Source organism: Temnothorax longispinosus, chromosome 3, assembly GCF_030848805.1.
Source record: "Temnothorax longispinosus isolate EJ_2023e chromosome 3, Tlon_JGU_v1, whole genome shotgun sequence".
NCBI lineage: Eukaryota > Metazoa > Arthropoda > Insecta > Hymenoptera > Formicidae > Temnothorax > Temnothorax longispinosus.
Window position 1 is genome coordinate 13341918 of NC_092360.1, and position 17746 is coordinate 13359663.

At 37.1% G+C, this 17746-nt stretch overlaps 1 protein-coding gene and 1 long non-coding RNA gene across 2 annotated transcripts in view; both read right to left on the minus strand.

Moving 5' to 3' along the window:
* LOC139809455 (uncharacterized) overlaps positions 1-17746 on the minus strand; it is an 88180-nt gene that overhangs the window by 44975 nt on the left and 25459 nt on the right. The window lies entirely within an intron of this gene.
* Positions 7212-9846, minus strand: LOC139810218 (putative nuclease HARBI1). Its single transcript, XM_071773600.1, has 6 exons — positions 9827-9846; positions 9517-9672; positions 8993-9248; positions 8386-8526; positions 7930-8197; positions 7212-7744 (listed from the first exon to the last, which is right to left on the minus strand). Exons 3-6 carry the CDS (start codon positions 9181-9183, stop codon positions 7217-7219), a joined length of 1128 nt encoding a protein of 375 aa, XP_071629701.1. The 5' UTR covers positions 9184-9248; positions 9517-9672; positions 9827-9846; the 3' UTR covers positions 7212-7216.

Consider the following 17746-nt stretch of genomic DNA (forward strand, 5'->3'; position numbering starts at 1 on the left):
TGAATTCTTGGTACTTTTTTCATATTTAGATAGAGCGAGCCAAACTGAGTCGAAAAGTCATGTACCATTTTGCAATTTTCGCAATAGTTGACGAGTTATTAATGATTAAAAATCGCCGTATTAGCCCGCCCTCCGCCAAATCCAAGCGCGCGGCGAGATGCGGCCGCCCCGCGGTCGGCGCGCGGGCAGTTGTTTACTACGAGCGGCGCGTAACGCCGGGCCCCTGTCCTAAGCGATGATAGTTTCTCCTCCTTTTTTTTAAATAGAAATAAAATTTTCTAACAACATAGAACATTTTTTTGTGCGTACGTATGTACATACGTGTGTACATGCATACAGAAAATATCAATTGTGCTGCTAAAAAAGCGATTACTCAATTTACTTTTTTTTTTTTTTTAGTAAGTAACGTTGTCTTTAAGAAAGAATATTTTCTTGATAATAGTCTTAAAATGTACAAATTTTAGAAGAGTCTTTATCATGTGCTATGTACTCGAAAGAAGATTTATATTTCTTCAAAGAACATAATAAAATTTTATCAAAGAAAAGTCAAATAATAAATAAGTAATATGAGGACCCTCGAGATTAAAATAGGAGAAGGCTATGACGGTCAGACGCAGATCACAGTGCGTAATATCAGAAATAAGTGATTATTCGTCGTTTTGATACATTACATCGATCCGTACGTTTCGGCTCAGTTTTGAGCCATCTTTAGCGGTAGTTACAGAAATTAAGTTACACGTTCTCCGTACCATATGGTGAGTTTACTGATTCAAAGTATCAGAAACATAGACCAATTGATCCATATCTGTAAATTTGTTCAATTAATGTTGAGATATTAAAAGATCCCTTAGGAAACTCACCATTCGGTCTGAAAAACGTGGAATACAGAGCCATGTATACATAATAAATACTCTCTGCGAGAAGTTTGACGATCTTATCGACACGACACATGCACAGCAATGATATGAAAGGTCTTGCAAGAAGAGGCATGTCGTAGGTCAACACACCGGCGAGGATTATACAAAGCACGATTTGACACCGTCTCAAAATGACACGGATTTTTTTTGCATCATGCATATGTCACGGTTTTGAGCAAATTGTAATCCATGCTCATGAACTTTGGTCGTTGGCAAATCGGGGTTTTACTATTGGTACATGCAATATTGTGACGGTGTCAAATCGTGCTTTGTTATAATCCTCGCCGGTGTGTTGATCTACGACATGCTTCTTCTTGCAAGACCTTTCATATTATTGTGTGTCGTGTCGACAAGATCGTCAAGTCTTCTCTAGCAGAGAATAGATATTCATTATGTACGCATGGCTCTGTATTCCATGTTTTTCAGACCGAATGGTGAAGTTTCCTAAGGGATCTTCTTAATATCTCAACATTAATTGAACAAATTTACAGATAAGATCAATTGGTCTATGTTTCTGATACTTTGAATCAGTAAACTCACCATACGGTACGGAGATCGTGTAACTTAACTCTGTAACTACTGCTGAAGATGGCTCAAAGCTGAGCCGAAACGTACGGATCGATGTAATGTATCAAAACGACGAATAAATCAGTTATTTCTGATATTACGCACTGTGATCTGCGTCTGACCCTCATAGCCTTGACTTCTCCTATCAAAATAATTAGCAATTAAATTTTTGTTTTAATTTTATATTCTTAACTGAAGAACTGAATAATTAGAATGTAGAATATTATTTATTTTAAGTAATATTATCAAGAAAACATTTTTTGTAAAGATCATCGTTTATACTTAAAGAAGAGAAACTGAGTAATTGGTTTTCTTAGCACTAGAATGATATTTTTTACTCGTGCGTATACGGCACGCCATTTTACTATTTAATATCATCATAAAAATTCTATCAAATTAAATCGATACTTAAAGAAAAGAAATTATTATTATGTCTAGACATACTTATAATTTATCGAATTATTATTAAGCTATAATTGAAAATGCAGAATTACAATTATGTCTAGACAAAATATTAATTCTGAATTTATTTTACGTTATGACATAAAAAATTTTCGGGAATTAAAATTATGTACATAATTGTAATTCCCGAATTTTACTTATGTACGCAATTTTAATACTTGAATTTCTATTATGTACACACAATCGTAATTCTGGAATTACTTTTTTTCTTTTGGTAAGTAACGGGGTTCTTTAAGAAAGAATATTTTCTTGATAATAATCTTAAAATGTATTCATCACAAATTTTAGAAAAAGTCTTTATCATGTACTGGAAAAAAGAATTTATACTTCTTCAAAAAACATTATACTATTTTATCAAAGAAAAGTCAAAATAATAAGCAAATCAAATTTTTGTTTTAATTTTATATTTTTAATTGAATAGTTAAACAATTAGAATTTAGAATATTATTTGTTTTAAGTAAAGAGAGTGATGAGTGTATTTCAAGATTATTATAAAAATGAAATATTCTTTGCGAAGATGACCGTTAAAAGAAGGGAAATGGAGTAATTGGTTTCTTAGCACTAGAATGATATTTTTTGCGTGTGAATTGTGCATGAATAGCAATCGCGATATAAGATCGCGAGCCAAAAAATAATTTTTTTTTTCTGTGGCAAGAAAATGATAGAGCGCTATCATTTCCACACCACCTTGCGGTAGATAGCATGGCGCATTTTTTTTAAGTGGTATCCCCAGTAGGTCTAATCCACTTTGCATTAAAATATTTTCATATTTTAATGTAAGAACTGTTCGAAGTGCCTTCCTCCTTCTCGTATACAGAGTTCGGCCCTTCGAATGATATTGCGCGTCGGAGCGGTGCGCCATTTCCGGCGTGATGGTACCGAAAGCTGCGAGAATTTCTTCTCGTACCTCAGCTTCTGTACCACCACGCCTGTGCTCGACTAAATCTTTGATGTAACCCCAAACGAAATAGTCGAGCACGTTAAGATCCGGCGACCGCGCCGGCCAAATTATTGGTCCACCTCGACCCATCCATCTACCCGGATATCGCGCGTCTAAAACATTTCGCGCCTGTCGCGAAAAATGCGCGGGAGCCCCGTCGTGCTGGAAAATGAGCTCTTCCCGTTCACGAAGGGGAACGTCTTCGAGAAGACCGGGCAACTCATGTTCCAGAAAACCGCGCGTAAACTTCCCCGGTTAAACGTGGCGGGAGAATGTAGGGACCGATCTGAAAATCATAGAAAGAGTGTAATTTGAAAAAACTGTGAGGGATACAAAGACGGACTTTTTTAACTCATAAACTTACTACTTACAATTCGGTTCGCTTTTATTCCTGCCCAAACATTTATCGACCAGCGATATTGGAACGCGCCTTGGCGAATGGCGTGCGGATTTTCACCTCTCCATAATAAAAAATTATGGGAGTTAAACACTCCATTTGGTGTGAAGGTCGCTTCGTCCGTCCACAGGATGCGGTCGGGGAAAAGAGCGTTCCGCCGACACTGTGCGAGGAACCCTGTGGTGTATTTCGCCGATAATTAATATTTGTTAAAAGCAGCGTAAACATTAAAGAAAGATGATAAAAGTACCTTCACAATAATAGATGCGCTGCTCTGCATCTCTTGCAAGAAGTTGCTGCACCCGTTGATAATGATACGGTGCCACCGTATCATTATCAACGGGTGCAGCAACTTCTTGCAAGAGATGCAGAGCAGCGCATCTATTATTGTGAAGGTACTTTTATCATCTTTCTTTAATGTTTACGCTGCTTTTAACAAATATTAATTATCGGCGAAATACACCACAGGGTTCCTCGCACAGTGTCGGCGGAACGCTCTTTTCCCCGACCGCATCCTGTGGACGGACGAAGCGACCTTCACACCAAATGGAGTGTTTAACTCCCATAATTTTTATTATGGAGAGGTGAAAATCCGCACGCCATTCGCCAAGGCGCGTTCCAATATCGCTGGTCGATAAATGTTTGGGCAGGAATAAAAGCGAACCGAATTGTAAGTAGTAAGTTTATGAGTTAAAAAAGTCCGTCTTTGTATCCCTCACAGTTTTTTCAAATTACACTCTTTCTATGATTTTCAGATCGGTCCCTACATTCTCCCGCCACGTTTAACCGGGGAAGTTTACGCGCGGTTTCTGGAACATGAGTTGCCCGGTCTTCTCGAAGACGTTCCCCTTCGTGAACGGGAAGAGCTCATTTTCCAGCACGACGGGGCTCCCGCGCATTTTTCGCGACAGGCGCGAAATGTTTTAGACGCGCGATATCCGGGTAGATGGATGGGTCGAGGTGGACCAATAATTTGGCCGGCGCGGTCGCCGGATCTTAACGTGCTCGACTATTTCGTTTGGGGTTACATCAAAGATTTAGTCGAGCACAGGCGTGGTGGTACAGAAGCTGAGGTACGAGAAGAAATTCTCGCAGCTTTCGGTACCATCACGCCGGAAATGGCGCACCGCTCGACGCGCAATATCATTCGAAGGGCCGAACTCTGTATACGAGAAGGAGGAAGGCACTTCGAACAGTTCTTACATTAAAATATGAAAATATTTAATGCAAAGTGGATTAGACCTACTGGGATACCACTTAAAAAAATGCGCCATGCTATCTACCGCAGGTGGTGTGGAAATGATAGCGCTCTATCATTTTCTTGCCACAGAAAAAAAAATTATTTTTTGGCTCGCGATCTTATATCGCGATTGCTATTCATGCACAATTCACACGCAAAAAATATCATTCTAGTGCTAAGAAAACCAATTACTCCATTTCCCTTCTTTTAACGGTCATCTTCGCAAAGAATATTTCATTTTTATAATAATCTTGAAATACACTATCACTCTCTTTACTTAAAACAAATAATATTCTAATTCTAATTGTTTAAACTATTCAATTAAAAATATAAAATTAAAACAAAAATTTGATTTGCTTATTATTTTGACTTTTCTTTGATAAAATAGTATAATGTTTTTTGAAGAGTATAAATTCTTTTTCCAGTACATGATAAAGACTTTTTCTAAAATTTGTGATGAATACATTTTAAGATTATTATCAGAAAATATTCTTTCTTAAAGAACCCGTTACTTACCAAAGAAAAAAAGTAATTCCAGAATTACGATTGTGTGTACATAATAGAAATTCAAGTATTAAAATTGCGTACATAAGTAAATTCGGAATTACAATTATGTACATAATTTAATTCCCGAAAATTTTTTTATGTCATAACGTAAAATAATTCAGAATTAATATTTTGTCTAGACATAATTGTAATTCTGCATTTTCAATTATAGCTTAATAATAATTCGATAAATTATAAGTATGTCTAGACATAATATAATTTCTTTTCTTTAAGTATCGATTTAATTTGATAGAATTTTTATGATGATATTAAATAGTAAAATGGCGTGCCGTATACGCACGAGTAAAAAAATATCATTCTAGTGCTAAGAAAACCAATTACTCAGTTTTCTCTTCTTTTAGTATAACGATGATCTTTACAAAAAATGTTTTCTTGATAATATTACTTAAAATAAATAATATTCTACATTCTAATTATTCAGTTCTTCAGTTAAGAATATAAAATTAAAACAAAAAATTTAATTTGCTAATTATTTTGATAGGAGAAGTCAAGGCTATGAGGGTCAGACGCAGATCACAGTGCGTAATATCAGAAATAACTGATTTATTCGTCGTTTTGATACATTACATCGATCCGTACGTTTCGGCTCAGCTTTGAGCCATCTTCAGCAGTAGTTACAGAAGTTAAGTTACACGATCTCCGTACCGTATGGTGAGTTTACTGATTCAAAGTATCAGAAACATAGACCAATTGATCCATATCTGTAAATTTGTTCAATTAATGTTGAGATATTAAGAAGATCCCTTAGGAAACTTCACCATTCGGTCTGAAAAACATGGAATACAGAGCCATGCGTACATAATGAATATCTATTCTCTGCGAGAAGACTTGACGATCTTGTCGACACGACACACAATAATATGAAAGGTCTTGCAAGAAGAAGCATGTCGTAGATCAACACACCGGCGAGGATTATAACAAGCACGATTTGACACCGTCACAATATTGCATGTACCAATAGTAAAACCCCGATTTGCCAACGACCAAAGTTCATGAGCATGGATTACAATTTGCTCAAAACCGTGACATATGCATGATGCAAAAAATCCGTGTCATTTTGAGACGGTGTCAAATCGTGCTTTGTTATAATCCTCGCCGGTGTGTTGACCTACGACATGCCTCTTCTTGCAAGACCTTTCATATCATTGCTGTGCATGTGTCGTGTCGATAGATCGTCAAAACTTCTCGCAGAGAGTATTTATTATGTATACATGGCTCTGTATTCCACGTTTTTCAGACCGAATGGTGAGTTTCCTAAGGATCTTTTAATATCTCAACATTAATTGAACAATTTACAGATATGGATCAATTGGTCTATGTTTCTGATACTTTGAATCAGTAAACTCACCATACGGTACGGAGAACGTGTAACTTAATTTCTGTAACTACCGCTGAAGATGGCTCAAAACTGAGCCGAAACGTACGGATCGATGTAATGTATCAAAACGACGAATAAATCACTTATTTCTGATATTACGCACTGTGATCTGCGTCTGACCGTCATAGCCTTCTCCTATTTTAATCTCGAGGGTCCTCATATTACTTTATTTATTATTTTGACTTTTCTTTGATAAAATTTTATTATGTTCTTTGAAGAATATAAATTCTTCTTTCGAGTACATAGCACATGATAAAGACTCTTCTAAAATTTGTACATTTTAAGACTATTATCAAGAAAATATTCTTTCTTAAAGACAACCGTTACTTACTAAAAAAAAAAAAAAGTAAATTGAGTAATCGCTTTTTTAAGCAGCACAATTGATATTTTCTGTATGCATGTACACACGTATGTACATACGTACGCACAAAAAAATGTTCTATGTTGTTAGAAATTTTATTTCTATTTAAAAAAAGGAGAGAAACTATCATCGCTTAGGACAGGGGCCCGGCGTTACGCGCCGCTCGTAGTAAACAACTGCCCGCGCGCCGACCGCGGGGCGGCCGCATCTCGCCGCGCGCTTGGATTTGGCGGAGGGCGGGCTAATACGGCGATTTTTAATCATTAATAACTCGTCAACTATTGCGAAAATTGCAAAATGGTACATGACTTTTCGACTCAGTTTGGCTCGCTCTATCTAAATATGAAAAAAGTACCAAGAATTCAGGGGCACCCTGTATATAAGTACTTATACATGTCTCATTCTTAACGTTTGGCATATACGATTTCTTTTGGCAACAGCTGCTCCAGGAAGAGGAACATTTTCATCCGCTACATTTGCTTCTTTGCCTTCGTCCACATTTATTTCAATATCTAATTCATCACTTCTCATCAGACAAATATTGTGTAATATGCAACACGCAAGAATGTGCATAGGGATTAGATCAACTCGATCCATTGCAAATGTGGTTAAAAGACATCGGAATCTTCCTTTCAATATCCCAAATGCTCTCTCTATAGCAATTCTTGCTGAAGATTGACAACAGTTGTAATTTCGTTGTCTTTCGGTTAGGTGACCATTGTCTCGATACGGTACAAGTAAATTTTCATGCAGCTTAAATGCTTGATCGCCGACTAAATGGCTATCTTGAGGAAATCTCGTTTCATCTCCCAAGTAATGTTGAACTTCAGACTGGCGAAACACACGCTGATCATGGACAGATCCGACATGTCCAATATAACAGTGAGTAAATAGACACTTATGGTCACAAATAGCCTACACAGTAAAAAAAAAGAAATTTTAGTTTAAATTTTCGCAATTCCTTGATATCGTAAGTATGAAAGGCCACATCTTGGAGCAGTATTATGCCGACGTTTCGTTAACATTTAGCCATTCACATAAAAAATATATAATTACATAAAATTTGATAACAAACAATTGGAATAAAACACTAAACATACCTGAATTTGAATAGAGTGACGACCTTTTCGATTTATGTAACAATGAGGATTTTTTTTCGGAGCTGGAATGGTAATATGGCTTCCATCGATAACACCAATTATTTTTGAAAAACTACTCGTGTTTCGAAATCCCTCCCACACTTCATGTACTCGTTCTCCCATAGGCCATTTAATTATAACGGGTGCAAGGTCAACAAGTGCCTTAACAACTCTTCTTGTTATGTACAGTGCAGTACTTCTACCAACATTAAAACGTTCACAAATAGACCTAAACATAAAAAAACGCATGTAAAAAATTACATAGCAAACTTAACAAGGGTTACATTTGCGACAAAAATAGCTTTCTATGCACCAATGACATTTATACATAAAGAATGAAATCCTTCATACAGTATGAAAATAAAAGTGTTAAAATTATTTTATTGAACACTATCATTGCAATATATGAACACTTACCTAAACGAATCTGGAGTAGAGAGTCGCCATAATGCCAAAAGGAACTGTGTGCGTGGAGAGATCATTGGTGTTCCAAATGTTGTCCTTTGTAGTTTGTGCTCTATACAAGATAGAACATAAGCACAGGTTTCAGGAACCATCCTGAAATCACACATTATGCATATACATAAATACAATATTTCTATTTTAGTAACATTATTAAAAATTACACACTGTTAAAGGTTAGAGGATGAAATTTAAACCAATACCATGAGTTAGATTTATTTTGTTATTTTTAACTACCATGTGCGTCAAAATTTATTAGTTTGAAACAAAATAGGATTATTTTAACTCCATTGGTTTAGTCAAATTAACATTGTTTTAGTTAAATTAACTAAATATTGAGTAGGAGCAGTGGCGACCTATGGAATAGTTAAAAATTACTCAAATTTGAGTTTAATTTAACCCTATGAATTTAACAGTGCATAACTACAAATAATTACAAAATATGACTTGTATATATGTTACACACACACACACGCACGACGCACGCACGCACGCACAAATACATACACACACGCATGCACACATAAAATAACTCCGTATAAAAAAAATTAGTAAATTATACCTGAAGTGAGCTTTAAATTGCTCTCTTGTTAATGCTGGTATTATTTGTTCAACATAATTTTCAATTCTAGCAACATTTTTTCTTGGATTCCTTATTACTTGTACTTCTTCTTCGTCATCACTTTCAGATGAATAAATTAAATTACGCAGTACCAGCACTGCTGCTGCGACAATTACTTCTTCTTCTTCCATTTTCTTAGGTTCGGTTATTACTAATTTTAAATAAGAAAACGTAATTCAATGACTTACAAACACAACTGCAAATAGACCAAAAATCCATGTTAAGAATAACGAAATGTCGCATTTATATTATGTTTATGATAAAACTATTACTACGTTTACGCGAGCGTTATTTCTGTAGTAACTTACGATAATTCCTTCGCGTAAACGGGATTTTTCTTCGCGTAAACGGGATTTTGTAGTAACTTACGATAATTTACTCCGCGTAAACGAGTAAATTATCATAAGTTACAACAAAAGTAGCGCTCGCGTAAACGTAGTAAATGTCGCATATACAAAACTTACAAGTATACAGGAAGCAGAAATATTAACGCTCGAACATACAGGAATGTGACTCGGCAAAGAGTAGAACACGAAACGACGCTAGTTAATATTTTGCCGGAAAAATTCGACCAGCAAAACCGCTGAAGATTTTTTCAGTAAACAATATTCTCGAGTTAGCTGCAAACAGTAAAAAATATAAATCAACGGTTAGCAGAATGGCATTTATGTTCACAATTATTTATATTGTATTAATGTATGATTTTCATGCAAAGTATACGTAACAGAGCAGAAATAAAGTGTGATTCGGTAAAAACTGCACTTCAATCCTAACCTGATTCGTATGTATTGTATGGGTGCATTCGGGGAGACGCTATTAACGCTATAAACGCAAACGCTATGAACTTCGTTCGAAGAGCCAATAGCGCGACAGCGATAGCAAGCTGCCCGAACGCAGCTTAAGCGCCAATAGTATTTCGTGCCTCACCTCGAAAATAAATAGCGAAAATAGCGCTAGTGATGACGTCACGCTGCCTTTTACAGTGACGTCATCATCGTATATCACAGCGCCACAAAGCGTCTCCTCGAACAGTTTTGGACGATAATTGTGCTAATAGCGTGCTCCCCGAATGCACCCTATACATACATGCGGTCACCATGCGTTCGGAGAGACACCACCAACGCTATCAACGCTTAACGCTATTCGTGCACTACCTCTCTGGCAAGAGCGTCGGTAGCGCGAATTATGACGTCAAAACGCTACCGACAGTGACGTCACAATGGCGTTGGTTGGATTGGTAGCGTGCTCCCCGAACACCGATAGTGCCGAATAGCGCTAATAGCGAGCTCCCCGAACGCACCCAACAACTCCCGCCGAGGGTTTCCTATCGGGACGAGGGATGATCGATCGCGATCCGCGGACCGCGCTCTCTTCCGTTTCTATCGTGCTAAGGAGAAAGTCGAGCCGGCCGTTCGTGGCACGTATATTATCGGGAGTGTCGAAAGTACGTGCGCGAAGTCCGTAATAGTTTCATCGCGAGCTGCACCCGTTCGAGTGGTCGCCGCGTGAAACATCTCAGATAGCTTTTCCGTTCACGTGAACGGAGAGTGAGCCGGTTTTCGTCGCGCGCGTACCCGGTCGATTGGTCCGCGCGCGAATTCCGGAAAGTTGAATGCGCTCAGTGCATCCGTGCAAAGGGTTGCATCGTGCGCCCAAGTTTCGTCTACACCCGCTCGATTGATCGTCGCGCGAAACATCTCTTTTCCCGAGTTTTCGTCGCCCGTAATACGACGGGACGACGCACACAGACGGATCACGTGATCACCGCGTGCGGTAGCGTGATCCTTAGTGAAAGACCCGTGTCGACGGCGAAACCGTCCCACGACGCGAATCCGGTTTTCGCGAGTGCCTCGTATCTCGAGCGTCGCGATCACCGAGCGTGAGAGTTGTCGATCATTTCTCAGAAAATCAACGCCGGGAGTTCGATCCTGATATCGACCTCGCTCGCGGCCATCTTGTCGTGCCGCGCCGCACATTGTGAACGCGGCTCTACCGCGTCCGCGCCTCGTACCTCTGTGATTTAGTGTAAAATTATTTCTGAAGCAGATAAAATTAGAAGTTCATTTCTTATTGGTTTAGCTTGTAATATTGGAGTAATATTTCTGTCACAATCTCATCGTATTTTGAATACATGATCACGGAGGAGTAAGATTCCATAGAGTTCTCCAGTCTAGACACCATTCTGTCAATAGTTCTGACGATTAAACTTCGTAGAAAATAATTTATAATTACAAAACCCATTTGATCTCGTGTGTATGAAGCTGGCGTGGAAACTCACTAATTGTTGACAGTTTTAGAGTTTCTCTATGAGTTAAACAAATAGTTCCGACCGTTAAAGTAAAAGAATTGATTCAGACAAAGAGTTGACTGAGTTGACTGAGTTGACAAAAACTTCACACTGCGTCTCAGTTTGTTTTAAAGCAGCATACTGTATCTCATCACTCAACGAGTTACTATCACGACTTCCTGCTTTCCTGCGCATTACTCTTGGTTCGCGTTATCACGACCCGGTGGTCGAATTATCTCGCGGACCCCTCAGTGAGCTTCCCTACTCAATGCATTCATACACAGACTTCCTGAGGATGACCCTCGGCTCGTGTATTATGGACCTGGTGGTCGAATCGACTTGCGGATTGCTCGGTCGTGTTTTTAGACCTCTCCTTAGTTACGTAGGTCCATCCGTTTACGTCTACGTGTCTCGGTGGGGATAGGAGGAAGGAACTTGAGTCTGATTATTAGGAACAAAATATGAGTATATTTAATCATGTTTCATTATGAAGTATTATTAGGTTTTATTCTCGTTTCGTCGCCGCGTCTTTTTCGCTCGGTTGAGCGTCGTTCTCTGCCGCTTCGCCGCTCCCCTCGGGCCTCCTGTCGTCGATCCGCATCACGCACACGACCGGTATGGTCCCGCGGTGGATCGCGTCTCTTACGAACCGCTCCATGGAGGATGTTGCGCACGGGGCTGCTCCAACTGACGGCTGCATACTCCCCGTCAGCCGCGGAGTCAGGGATACCTCGGCGACGGGGCTATCTGTGGCTGCTGACGTCTGCTGTTGCTGTGTCTTACGTCTCGCAGCTCTCCTTTCGCGACGCTCCTGGAACTCGTCCTGGTATATCGTCTGGTTGATTTTCTGCGCTGTGCGCGCAGCTTTTCGTTTACTATATATCTCATCAGATTCTGATTTGCAATTCTAGACGAGTTTTATAGCTTGTTCCTGCAATATTTCTACGAAAATTGCTTTGGCCTCAATATCTTTGCAAACCTTAACAATTTCTTTGGGCGTATCATTTATAGAAATCGCAATATCGAGAGAGATAGGTGTATGTAAAAAATCAAATTTTAAACATTGTAACGGTATTTAAAAAGTGTTAAGTATGGTTGTAGTGAAACACGCAAAACGTACCGCAAAATATTAAAAACTCGCGAACTTACTTTCATGAAATTCATATGCATACCGTCCATATCTAATAAAAAATCTAATCGCGGTAAATCTAATCGCGAATATATAAATAAAAAGTCAAAAACTAAAAGTCGCAGCAATTGTAAAGCCTAATATTTTATACGGTGAAATCTTTAAACTTAATACTAAATAATTAACTAATAATTAATTAATAATTGGTCGCGATCGTATTATTACAGTTACTTCGTACTCGATCGCGAAATATTTGACAGCGGTTCCGTGAGTGTCCTGTGCGGAAGGAGGATAAGGCCTGACCACCCAAACGTTCTGGGAGGAGGAGGAGGCCTGGCAAAGGCATCGGGCCCCAGCGGAGCAACCTTGGGGTAAGTGTTATTATTTCTTATTTTTAAAATTAATAGTTTTTTTCCATTTATTCGGGCCTATTTATCTCCGATAAGTAAGAAATAATTTGAGAAACCGAAATTTTGTCTAAAATTTTATAAAAGTTTATTCTCATAAAGGTTTTTTTTGTAAAGCTTTTTCCCGGGAAATAAGTAAATTATATTAGTAAATCTAATTAAAAGACGAATTAGACGTGTGTAAAACTTATTTTTTGAAACATTGGTCATTTTGAGCGTCTATTTAATTTGAATCTTTCATTTTTGTGTTACAGAATCATCGGAGCTACGTGGCTGACTAACTCCGCCCATTGCGCATCTGGTCGGTGAGTAATAATGAATTTTTTATAATGGGGTAACGAATCTGAATATATTAGATTGTATATTTATGTATTATTTTCACGTAATATATATAATGCAGATAAATGCGACTTGTCACAGGTCCGTTGCCCTAAAATGGATAGACTAAATCAGACTAGGCTATAAAATAATTAATCCTGGAACCCTCTTTGATGTGTCTAATGTTTTTATTGCATAGAACATTAATCGTATACCATCAAGTATACCAGTCGCCTGAAAATAGGCAATTTATTGAAATTGTTTAAATACGTATTTTATATTAGTTATCATTATTCTTGATATTAATATCAATTAAATAAATTTATTAAATTAATTACACTTTTATATTTGTCTTAAAATTAATTATTAAGAAATAGACACAGAAAGAGAAAAAGAATTAAAATAAAATTTTACAAGAAATAAAATAATATTTTTTGGATACAAGTTATATATATATACATGTTATATATAACACGCCGATTTTATCCTAATCTTTTATAGTCTATCCATCTAGTATTATTATTGGCTTTGTATCAATAAATAAAACAAATAAAAATGACGTGAGATCCAGTGAATACTTTGTCGCGGGACAGAATACATTTTTATATAAAAATATTTTAAAGTTGATAATTTTCATATTAATTTTCATATTTTTAATAACACTTTGCAATAAAAAAAAAACGAGATATTTATATGAATATACATGAAATATGTGAAAATTTATAAAGCCAAATGTCATGCGCAAGAATATGATAAATTAATTATATTGATTGTGATACTTAATTTCGTGAATATATTGCTTCGGAAATTATTGTCCCTTTTGGATCTCACGTCATTCATTCTGTATATCTCTTGATATTTGAGGTGAAATCAAATAATGTTCGTGATTTATTTCGCGGTTCGGTTCGTGGTTCGCGGTTCGCGATTCGGATTGTACTATTTTTTTCCATCATTGATTTATTTATTGATTTATTCATCGATTTATTCATCGATTGATTTTTTAATTTCGGTTGTTTCGTGTACATTATGCTATTTAAATTCAGATATTCGCGATCGAGATATAATCTCGACGATTTCGATTAAAACGCGGTTAATATATTCTTTGCATTCTTTGATAGAACTCTTTCTTGCTTTTTATAATTTTGATACATTTCTTAATCGAAAAAGTTAATTACGCGCATTGTCGAGAAATTAAATGCAAAATTAAGTTAAATTTAAATTTAATTAATATTTTCTTAATAAACGTGATTATTTATCTTTTTCTTATACACTGAAAAAAAATATTTAGATCCAAAAAAATATTTTTTCACATAGTACCAATGGCTTATTTACTTAATATAATCACATATTTATTTAGAATTAGATATCTTTACTTAAATTAAGTAAAAATAATATACATAAATTAAGTAAAAATAATAATTTATTTAAATTAAGTAAAAATATCTAATTCTAAATAAATATGTGATTATATTAAGTAAATAAGTAAGCCATTGGTACTATGTGAAAAAATATTTTCTTGGATCTAAGTATTTTTTTTCAGTGTATAATTAACGCGCTTTCGTTAACGTAATAATTCGTAATCGATAATTCGTAACCGTACCGTTATAATCTATCGGCCCTAATAATCAGCCGGTATCGAAGGAGTTTGTCTCCTCATTCTCTTGGCTGACGTACTCCGTTGGATGTATTTGGACATTTGTAGTTTTCGTTTGCTTTGTGAATGTTTTGTTCTCTATTTTTTTTTGTTTTCTTTTGCAACGGAAACAAGAGTTCTCGGGGCCGGCCGTTTGGTTACCTTTACCTTTACCTAAACTTAAACGCATAAAAATATACAAACAAGCGCAGTTCTCGTGCTTCTTCTTGTTTAAGACATTTTCGTTATTTTTTTTTGAACTTGCAGCTGAAAATTATCAAAAAATATTTTAAATAAAACAATACCTACAGATTTCTCTAAACATTTTTACGTAAAATGTTAATATTTAATTATTTAAAGTATAAAAGCTATTAAATTTAATATATAAATGCATGTAAAACTTAAATTAAATGTATATAATTATTATTATAAATAATTTGGAAACATAAGTTTGTCAATTATATTTTTAATATCCCTTCGTGTAAAGAAATTTTAAACATTAATCGGATTTTAAATATTTTATTCAACTATAATATATTCAATGTTAATGGTTGTTAAGGATCGAACATAGCAATCTCGATGTAAGCATCGGGCCGCGAGGCTGACCCTTACGTGCCTGCCGTCAGTCTCGTGGCACGTATTCGATCCGGGGTTGTCGATCACGCCGCCCCGCGTGGTTGATCACGCGTCGATGCCGCCCCACGCACAAGTGCAAGCATGCCGGCGTTGGCGTTGTCGAGAATCGGAGCACGGCGCAATTCCGGACACGCGCAGTGTCTTTGTTCGCGATAACTGCGCCCCTCGCGCAACGCCGTCAATCATCAGATCAATCAGAGAGCGCCGCGTTCCGGATCTTTCCCCCGTTTCCGTCTCTCGAGAACTCCTGGCGGAAGAGAACGGCGTCGTGGCAGACTCGTTTCGCACGTCTCCAAATCAAGTGATTTCCGCAAAACGGCAAATATTCTGTGTGCGTGGTTTGTCCACCGATTCATGCGCGGCATTGCCGCCCATTGTTAAAAGTGCGTGATTGTCAAGGAACCCGAGACGTTCTTTAACACGTGCCCCTCCGCTCAACCGGGAGAAGCACGACTCCATACTCCGAGTCGCTAAGAGCGGTCAACTGCTATCTTCGAGGGTGACCTTCCTGCTCACCAGGTGAGCTCGCCTCCGATCACTATCATCGCGTCGCGTTCGCGATCGTCGTCCGCCTCGTGAACAAGATCTCCGTCGCAAGGACATCAAGTCGATGCTCTTGCAAGATTTCCGTATCGCGTTTGCGGCAGACAACAGATGAATCAAGATTTTCGATCCATTCGAATTCTGACAGTGTACGTGAAACGGTCGTTCGACATCGAGCCCTGATGCAATTCATTAGTCATTACTGGCCACGGAAGTCGTTCTCTTATTATGTCGAGACTCTGGCATTCGTCGATTCTTAGTCGCATCCGGACCATCCATCTTGCTTCGGACGGTTGTCCTCCCGGTAATGCCAAAGATACCGATCCAAAGAGGCATCAGTGCGGCTTCTATCGGCGGAAGTTACGCGTCTTTCCGCGGATATCGGTTGGTTTACAGTCGTTTCTCCTACTAACTATCCTATCATTGCAGATCAGACACATCGATCCGTTGCGTATTTAAATCTTTGGATAAGGCAAATAAGCAAACGAATTAGAATAAACATTTAATAGATATGATCACGACAAGTTACCATATCACTAGAAGTGCTGTCTAGTAAAAATAAGGCAATACGTTTCTGCAGGATGTGTATCATGCATTCTAAGCATGCTATGGTCCATCTGCTGCATCAGGCCCTTATTGTTGCTGTTGATCTTCTGGCTCATTTCCAAATAATTGAAGTAATAATTGATCCCTATTGCAATACAATAATACCCCAAGTAAAAGCATCATTATCACGGCAATTATAATCAGTTTATGTATATTGTTGGTAGTTCTGATTAGAATAAGAGCGATGCTTAATAAATCTGTAACCTTCGGCACATCACTTATAACAATCATCAGAATCATCAAGAATTTAATAATGTATGTACGTTCTTATATTATTCCTAATTGTATCCATTATATTCATGATTAATATATTTTAAAATAATTAACAACTTTGTGAAATAACGTTAATAAGTGGCCGTTGATACTGATCGCTAGATAATGTCGAGAATAATCAATAACGGTCCGAGCCTTATTACCTTAAGGGGAGAAAACTTAAGTAGAAGTACGAAAATAAGCGATTTTTTTGAACAATTTTTTTAGAGGTAATAAAATATCGCATCAATTTCAACTTTTGGCATACTTTAATTATAGGTGTCAAGCACTAAAATAAAATTTTTTACAAAAGAAAATGGCGGCGTTACAGGCTTCAACAATTTGGCGTCTTTTTGCGCGAGGTGGAAAAAGGCTGCCATCGTCACGTTTTTTGTAGCGGTCTTAAACAAAAAATCAAAAAATTTTTTGATTACTTATGAGTTTAGGCGAAGGATATACCTATAAGATTATAAAAAAGTGCAAAATTAAAAATTTGGTAGGCATTTTAATCAAAAATTCAAATTTGCAAATTTGAATTTTTGATTAAAATGCCTACCAAATTTTTAATTTTGCACTTTTTAATAATCTTATAGGTATATCTTCGCCTAAACTCATAAGTAATCGAAAAATTTTTTTTGCATTTTTTGTTTTAGACCCGCTACATCAAAAACGTGACGATGGCAGCCTTTTTTCCACCTCGCGCAAAAGACGCCAAATTGTGAAGCCTGTAATGCCGCCATTTTCTTTTGTAAAAAAAATTTTTTTTAGTGCTTGACACCTATAATTAAAGTATGCCAAAAGTTGAAATGATGCGATTATTTTATTACCTCTAAAAAAATTGTTCACAAAATCGCTTATTTTCGTGCTTCTACTTAGTTTTCTC

Bases quoted from the DNA above. Each gene is read 5' to 3' on its own strand.
- LOC139810218 (XM_071773600.1), bottom strand. From the start codon at position 9,183: ATGGAAGAAGAAGAAGTAATTGTCGCAGCAGCAGTGCTGGTACTGCGT. The intron at 8,527-8,992 runs GTATAATTTACT...GTGTGATTTCAG, and splicing joins CAATTTAAAGCTCACTTCAG to GATGGTTCCTGAAACCTGTG. The intron at 8,198-8,385 runs GTAAGTGTTCAT...TTTTATGTTTAG, and splicing joins TCTACTCCAGATTCGTTTAG to GTCTATTTGTGAACGTTTTA.